This window comes from Ruditapes philippinarum, unplaced genomic scaffold (assembly GCF_026571515.1).
Source record: "Ruditapes philippinarum isolate M1 unplaced genomic scaffold, ASM2657151v2 ctg1157_1_1_1_1, whole genome shotgun sequence".
In the NCBI taxonomy this organism is placed as follows: domain Eukaryota; kingdom Metazoa; phylum Mollusca; class Bivalvia; order Venerida; family Veneridae; genus Ruditapes; species Ruditapes philippinarum.
Window position 1 is genome coordinate 93,969 of NW_026851538.1, and position 8,904 is coordinate 102,872.

Consider the following 8,904-nt stretch of genomic DNA (forward strand, 5'->3'; position numbering starts at 1 on the left):
GTTGCTGCCATAACTGGTGGTGTTCTTACCTGAGGGATAATGGCTACATTTTTTATACCTAAATTAAAAGAATGAGATTTTATATTAACAAGATCATGTAAGTATGTTGGTCCTTGTTTATGAATAATTTTATGACTTTCGAGGGCTATAGTTCTGATTCGTCTTAATTTTAAATTTGGTACTTTAGATTTTATTAAAAGTGAGTCATAGTCTGATTGATAGTCATCATAAATGAATCTTAATGCTCTTTCTTGAATTTTCTCTAGTTTTTTTGTGTACTTTTCTCCACAGAAGTGCCAGGTGACAGGGCAGTAATTAAAGTTTGATAGTATAAAAGAGTATATGTTCAATTTCCCCAATTTACATAAATATTTACCTAATCTCTTTAGCACGTTTAGTTGGGAATTAACCTGTTAACTTTTTTGTATTTTATCAATTCAATTCAATTCTTTTATTCATTAAAACACATTTTTATACGAATATTAGCAAAAGAATAACAAGAACTTTGATATCAAAATCTAACAATTACGAGTACAATAGGAAAAGATTAATAACGAGTTTTTTTAGCAATTTTCACGATTTTATATCTTCACGGGACACCTGTCATTAGGAGCCGGATATAAACAAACATAAACAAACTGTTTCTAAAGAATTTATCATCTAATTTAATCTCTTTTGCACAGAAGGTATTTCGTCTCAAAATGATAATTTAACAGTTATGGAAATTGTTTTGTCTTTCTTTTCATACAGCATTAACTCAAGGACCTGTCAAGTATCACTGTATTCGGATATATCATTATCAGATAGTCGAAATAGTAAAAAGCTAAATGCAACTGTAGCCTGCTATTTAACATGTACTTTTCCTTTAATAGAAAAGCCTCTACTGTACAGCTTCCAATAGATGTGTGGCGTTGGTTAGTGAGTGAAAACTTGGTTGGTTTTGCTTTAAGTTACAATAGAAAAATTAATCAATTAGTTCCTAATGATCAAGCTTTCTACAGTTCTAGTTAATTCCTGACAGCCATTTACAAAGGTCATGTTGACAATTTTCACAGGAGAGCTTTTTTCCAGCTTGTCATTTTTGAATGGGAGGGTTTTTATCAGGGAAGGGTTTTGTCCATTTTTCGGACAAACTAGAGATCTTTTTTTGATAAATCTTAAAATATGTACAAATTAGCAACAGGATAAACTGTGATCAGACAGATGGATGTGGCTGTTGATCTTGGTCTACACATTTACCACTATCAGATAAAGTGCTAAGTAATTCATTAGAAGAGTCACAGTATTAATATTATTCACCATGTCACCATTTCATTTTTGAATTTTGTGTAAACCTAGTTACTGACTCAGGATTGAACTTGAGACCTCTTGTTTACTAGGCGGATACTTAAGCATGTTGCTTAAGCGTTGACCACTGTTGATATTTTAATTGCTACTAAACTAGAATAAGCTTAAAAATATATTATAAGTATTTGAAATCTTACACAGGCTGCCAGTACTGAATATCCTAGCAAGACTGCATCTGTTTACAGTAGTAATGAAGCTTCCTTTAAGTTTCTGTTTAAGATTTTACACACAGCTTGAAAATGAGATGACAGCCAAAATGCAAAGTTTTTTCCTTATAAGAGGAGTTCTTTCTTGCACCATTGTCAACAAAATGCAAAAAAATAAGATATTACTATCTTTTAAATAATTGATATTTCTCTTGAACAAAATCTTATTCTTAACCCACTTACTGTCATAATTCTCTGTTCAGATTATTGAGATTCTGTCACTGATTTAAATGAAGTAGATTTGAGACATGCCATGACAAAACCAACATAATGGGTTTGCGACCAGCATGGATCCAGATCAGCCTGTGCATCCGCGCAATCTGACCAGGATCCATGCTGTTCGCTTACAACCCTATTTCAAGTAGAGAAACTGATGCGCAGGCTGGTCTGGATCCATGCTGGTCGCAAAGGCATTACGTTGGTTTTGTCATGATGCAGCTCATTTATCGTATTTCATTACAGGATGGCTAGTAACGATGTGAATTGTGTGTTCAAGTCCGACTCTCTCAAGAAGATGGTCTACCCTCGTGTGTTCTCCAGCCCTGTTGTACATGAGAATAACATTTATGTAGTTGGTGGGTGTGATCAGATGGGTCAGCCTGTCGACAGCTTTGAAATGTACGACATCACAAAGAAAAAATGGACCACTTTACAAAATATGCCAACAAAGAGGGCAGCACCTGCTGTTGGTAGGTGTTTATTGTAAACAATCATGGCATATAAAATGATAATAACCTAAAGCTAAAATTTAGAAAATAAACAGGTAAGTTATTTAAATTCTTCCTGTTGAAGATTTTGTTTTGACTGTCCTAGTAGTATGGACTGAAATTACAAAATACAAGGTCTTTTTTTATCGAAAACTGCTGGTTCATCTTCATAGTACTAAAAGAAGGAGTTGCAACCATTTTGTAAGAAATTAACTTACTACATGTAAGAAATATGAATTTTTCTTTATTCATACCTTGTGAAGTAATTTGTAGGCTATATTTGAGTATTGGTAATACATTGTACACCCAGGGCCTTTTCTCCTACAATAGAAGAGGATACATAAGGTAAGATTCCCTTTAACAAAATTTCTTTCCCTCTAAATTTTCTTCTCTGCTAAGTAATATTCCCCTCTTTATGGGTCCTGCATCCATCTTCTAGTAAACAAAAAATCGCTGAATGTTTATCTATAGCTACCACTGGAACACTATTTAGGCAGCTCACTCCAGAAAACACTATGTAACTTCATGCTACTTTAGGATAATGGTATGGATACAGACATAGACATAGAGCCATGGTTTTTGCGAATAGGGACAGTTATTGTTTTTGTGTCATATGTTGAAACTTCACACTCTTGTTCTCTGTGATTATCTAACATAATAGGCACATGTCGCATAACTCTGTGTTACCTTTTTACTGTTATATATCCCTTTTCTTACTGTCAAGCACTGTGAATAATTGAGCGTACAGTCTTATGGACAGCTCCTGTAAAGTTGCTATCGTTATTAACAACTTGTGAAATTAAAGTGGTAGTGGTTTGGAATCAAACTTCCGTTACCACTGACTTTTTAGTTAAATACTGTTACATGTACCTCGAGACCTTTGGGCTTCTTTAATACTTAACAGAAGTAAAGCAACACCTAAGATATTTATAGAATGTAATGTATTTCAGGGGTGGTTGGAGACAAGATAGTGGCTGTGGGAGGTGTTGGAGATTGTCAGCAACCTGTAGATGCTATAGAAATGTACAGTATAAAAGATAAAAAGTGGGAGAAAATGGACAACCTTCCTAGTGGACTTCTAGGCCTTTCATCAGTCTTGAAAGGTAAATTTGAGCCGTGCCATGATAAAACCAACGTAATGCGTTTGCAACCAGCATGGATCCAGACCAGCCTGTGCATCCGCGCAGTCTGATCAGGATCCATGCTGTTAGCTTACAAACCCTATTACAAGTAGAGAAACTGATAGCGAACAGCATGGATCCTGATCAGACTGCGTGGATGCGCAAACTGGTCTGGATCCATGCTGGTGGCAAACGTATTATGTTGGTTTTGTCGTGATGCGGCTCATTTTATTGATTTTCTTTCAATACATAGGATTTTTTTTTATAAAACTTTAAACAATTGTTTCTGTATTCATAAAATTAATTCTTACTTAGTGATGTTAACTCATTTTGTATGACTCTGCATTAAAAGTGTATAACTTTTTAATATAAAACCCTTGTGACACATACATGTAGAATGTCAGAACCCATAATTTTACGGGTGAAATGGAATGTCAAGTTGTAATTGTAAATTTAAATAAAATACTGGCCTTACATAATAGTTAAAGGTTGTCTGTCTCATTGTAGGACAAGTTTGATTGTTCAATCTCTTATCCTCATGAATTGGTTGAAAAGATATACTCTGCTTTGAATTTAGCCTTGAAAAGCATAGAACCTGGTCAAACTGCATGGATATACAGGCTGGCCTTGGGCTATAATGGTGGCAAAAGCCTTTCCACTTTCTACATGTTCTTACCGATTAAGGGCTTAATTAATTATACCATGTAAAACATATAATAAAGGTGAAATGCATTATTAACAGATGACAAGGTTCTGGTAATGGGAGGTATGGGTGTTGACACAAATCCGAATGATAGTTTCATGATGATAGATCTGGATGAAAATAAATGGAAGGGACTAAAACCTATGCCTACTGCCAGATATGCTACATTCTCTTTCATCATCAATGACAAACTATATGTTATTGGTAAGTTCCTTTGTGTTTTCTGCAAAGACCATCAAAACAAGAATGCTATTTCAATGTTGCAAACCAATTCATACCATATACAGCCTTGTTTTCATTTCCACATCAAAAAATTTTCACATTTATTTCACTATGAATACTCTGTATTTCACTTGAAAAATATAAAGTTAAATAAAATAAACATACACAAATTTTATCAATGTTTTCAAAATTCATTATTTTCAAAATGTTCCCAGGAATGGTAGACTTAACAACAGTTTTTTTCAAACGACTTGAACAGCCTTTTAAGAACGTTCTATCGGAAACTCTTATGCGAAAACAAATTTAACCACCAAACATATAGTCCAACTTTATTATTTTCTTGATGAGAATGGAAATCGATATCAATTCTTCGTGCATTGTAGCCTTTGAAACTCGAACCATGCATTTTTCTACAACAATGCACTCAGAGTTAATATCTATTTCCTAATTAAAGTGACATTATGCCCATTTAAGTTTAAATGGTGAGTGTACAGATGCAAGTCAAAATAACATTTTGCCATTATTGCTTTCAGTTTATAATTTACTCAAGGAATAATGATAAATATCGTTAGAATGTTTTAGTAACGTTCAGTTTATAAAAAGAGTTGGGAATTCTTTTAATATTTTATGCAGGTTTTTTATCCTGAACATTTATCATCGTTGATCAATCACTTTTAAAATTTGTAGCTGATAAAGCTCAAATTTTTGTGAAAGTGACATTATGTCCATCAAGTGATATATTGTGCGTAAACAGGTGAAAGTCAAAAAAGTTTACATTTTGTCATAATGCATTAATTTAACAATTCACTTTGCATGAACGATATACAACTTGCAATCCCCAAGGACATTTCTGTAAATATCTATTGAAATTTCAATTTATTAAAAGTGTGAGGCAATCTTTTTATATTTTAGGCAGATATGTATGTTATACTAAATATTTTCCAATATCAACTATTGGTCTATCGCCATTAAAATAATAAGTCCATCTTTTGAAATACAATGTATATAGTCAATTCAGCTCAACTTGACAATGAAAAAATGAGCATAATGCCATTTTAATAAAAAAACAGAGCATAAATTGTCCCTTGAATTAAAAGGGTATCGTAGATCTCATGGTTGCATACTATTACATAAACATTGAAGATATAAATGTATTTAGATCAGTGAGATTTCTAGGATCTATTTATTTCAGGTGGAAGAGTGGGAAAATTACCTTGTCTCGCATTTGAGGTGTATGATTTTTCGGAGGATTCATGGTGTAAGTTACCTGACGTGCCGTCAAAACGTGTGTTTGCAATGTACGCGGCAACAGATAAGTACATCTTCAGCATCGGAGGTTTGATACAACCAGGAAAGAAAGGTTTCTCAAATGTTTGTGAAGTCTTTGACCTGGAAAAGGGTAATTTAAAACGTTTTCTTCAAGATTTTGAATTTAAGGTGACATTGTGTCCAGCTTTGGGTGAAAGGAACTGTTGGTTGTTATTTTATTTGCTTGGGAATTAAGCAAGACTGACAATTTTATAGCCTGATGTTAGTTTCCGATTTTCTTGAGGAAATAGTCCAAAGGATGTTATCTGAACTTTAAAATTTTGGTAATTCTTAGATATATTTCAGACAAAGACCATGTAATTATTTAATTAATATAGTTACCTGCAGTGAAAATGTGAAACACAAAAATTCGAATATATAATATTATATTTTGCGTTGTTTTTATGGTTCGGTTACAGAGGTTTGATATTTGATTACATGTTTGTTAACATAGTTTAACAGATTATGTTTTGAACGGAGACCACTGAGGTTTTTTGATAAGACGCGACTGGAATTTTGTTTTTGTAAATTTGTGTTTCATTTTATGTAGATCAGGACCATTAACATTTGTGCAAATTTTCAGACCATTTAGAAACTCCCTTTCTGTAAAATAATCAATTTAGTTGTGCAGAGTGACCTGGAAATGAAAAGATTGTCGACGTTTTTACTAAACATAGGTTAAGAATTGCACAGTGGATCTCCTTAGTTAATTAATTATATTTTTTTTCTTAATTAAACAGAGATATTTTCATATATAATTTAATTTTTTTTTATTTCAACAGGGCAATTTTGATATTTAATACTAAGGTTGTTTTTTTTTTCACAGAGGAATGGAAGATTGGTAAAAACTTGAGCTCCCCTCGTGGCGACTTTGCTATCGGTGTAATAGAGGACAAGGTTATTTGTGCCGGAGGATTAGGTATGCTTATTGCCTTTCTTTAGTCTTTAAAAAAAAAAACCCAGAGTGTTTATTTGTCAAGTTAATTGAGCTTAAGAGTAAACTGACTCAAATAATTTGAATATCTTAGCTTAAGTTAAATCCTGGCTTGAATTATTTTCAATCTGTTAACTTTTATAGTTAACAGATATTAAATTATATTTTAAGTAATTTATTTGAGTTCCCAATACATTGTGCTAGCTTAAATTATTTTATTAATTCATTTGAAAATATTTTAACTATTTGAAATACTTTCTAGATTTCCGAGTGTATAAAATGATGAAATTAGCTCAAGATACACAACTTTTGATGGATACATAACCTAAAGACAATATAAACTTAAGTTTTACAAGTTTTAATGTATATATAACCTAAAGTCAATATAAACTTAAGTTTTGCATGTTTTGATGAATATATAATCTAAAGTCAATATAAACTTAAGTTTTGCATGTTTTGATGTATGTATTACCTAGCCAATATAACCTTATAACTGTTACAGGTAATGATGGAAAACCTTTTGACACAGTGGAAATTTATAATCCAGAGACGGACACGTGGTCATTTGGTAAAAACATGTCATTGTCACATTGTTCTTGCGCGTACATAACACACCACGGGAAATTATATGTGATCGGGGGTCTCTCAGCTCAAGGTCCAACAAACTGTGTGGAATGTATAAGTTATGGGCCTTTAGACGATGATAGCAAAAGCAGGAAGACACAACCTGCTCGGGGAAAAAATAAAAAGCAATCTTAGTCATTTTTATATTAAGTAGATTTTTTTTTAAATTTGATATTGTATAGTGTAAAAGTTCTGCAGCACACCCTGCTCCACACAGCATTGCCCATTCAGTGAGAATAGAAATATTTTAAATTTCCCATCTGGTTTAGAAAAATGAACAATTTTGTATTGAATAACCTAAGTAAAATTGTTTTTACAAAAATTGTATTTTTACCCCACAGCCACTTGGACAGTGATAGACTATCAGTGATAGTTGGCTAAATCACTGCTCTTCAATCCAAAATATTTCTAAAAAAAAGTTTGTAAGTGATAAAAAAATATATTTTGATTATAGTTAGAAGGAATTCAGTAGTCTCAGAGAAAATCATGTAAGTTGGAAATTTATTGCAATATTGAAAGCATTTTGAATTAATTTTGGATTAACTTCTTGAGATACATAGTTACTACATACATATAATTTTTGGAAATTACTTATTCTTTACAAAACCCCTGTAAACGGCGCATGGGTGGATACCTGATTACTTTAATACTTGGATTATAAACATGTTTATACAGTATGTTTTCTTTGCACACATTTACATTTTGATATTTGTTAAGGTGACAACAGACACTTTCCGTGGTACTCACATAAATGTCATTTAAACCAACTTATTTTAGTAATAATTGTTATTTATTTAATCTTTGTGCATAAAATGTCGTTGATTATCATAAAAAATAACATATTTGAAAAAAAATGCCTTTGTAAATGATTAATTTTTAATAAAAATCCTAAAATTTTAAGTCGTCATATCAAAGTCATTTTTTATTTTTTTGTCATCAAACTTTTGGAAAATAAACATACTTATAATATCTGGGGAACCGTGTCTCAAATTTTTTCTATCTTTTCTCAAAAAAATATTACGTAACGTCAAACATTTTATGCGACTTTTTTCACCAAACATATTACGTAATTAAAGATAATTAAGCCGCTGATTGAGCAAACAAAAATCCCCGACACGGTTCCCTCCGTAAATAAATTCCCTTTCATGTGCTTTTAACCGCATGTTAATTGCTTGATTATTAAAAAAGTTATGCCGATTCAAAGTTAGTCCGACCCGCATCAAACGAAGTGTCATAAATCGGCTGTTCTCTCTCGGACCTCTACGTTTCACGCTAAATAATTGCATAATACACAAATATCGCACCATAGAGGGTCACAAGTTGCGGTACATACTCTAACAACATTTTATGACCCAGTGACATCTGACCAATTTAAAAGATGCTGATTAATATCAGTTTATTACAGAAATTTCTTCAAATCTTAATGTCATTGTGATTTACCGTCCGTCTGGTATCGGTCGCACATGTCACGTGACTTTCGATAAAATTTGAGGCTCTCGATGGGGGGAAATGGAACTTATTTGCGCACTGCTAGCGGGGTATTTAATTGTTTCACTTTTGAAGTTTATTATTATTATCATCAACATTATTATTATATTATACCAGTGTCACTCTGTGTATTCGTTTATGAAATTCCGTTAAAATATAAATTAAATTAAAAAAATGAGCTTCTGACGGTCTTTTAAAGTCCATGGTATATATACAAATAAGAACGGGATATTAAATATTTTTT

At 32.3% G+C, this 8,904-nt stretch overlaps 1 protein-coding gene across 1 annotated transcript; it reads left to right on the forward strand.

Annotated features, from left to right (window-relative positions):
• Nucleotides 1-587: 587 nt before the first annotated feature.
• On the forward strand, nt 588-7,899 carry LOC132740356 (kelch domain-containing protein 8A-like). The gene is made up of 7 exons (XM_060728277.1): nt 588-686; nt 2,016-2,242; nt 3,211-3,363; nt 4,124-4,288; nt 5,499-5,705; nt 6,441-6,533; nt 7,051-7,899. The coding sequence occupies exons 2-7, from the start codon at nt 2,017-2,019 to the stop codon at nt 7,305-7,307; spliced, it is 1,101 nt and encodes a 366-aa protein (XP_060584260.1). The 5' UTR covers nt 588-686; nt 2,016; the 3' UTR covers nt 7,308-7,899.
• The last annotated feature ends 1,005 nt before the right edge of the window (nt 7,900-8,904 follow it).

Excerpts from the sequence above, each read along its gene's own strand:
- LOC132740356 (XM_060728277.1), top strand. The coding sequence starts at position 2,017 with ATGGCTAGTAACGATGTGAATTGTGTGTTCAAGTCCGACTCTCTCAAG. Across the intron at positions 2,243-3,210 it reads GAGGGCAGCACCTGCTGTTG|GGGTGGTTGGAGACAAGATA; the intron begins GTAGGTGTTTAT and ends AATGTATTTCAG. Across the intron at positions 3,364-4,123 it reads CCTTTCATCAGTCTTGAAAG|ATGACAAGGTTCTGGTAATG; the intron begins GTAAATTTGAGC and ends CATTATTAACAG.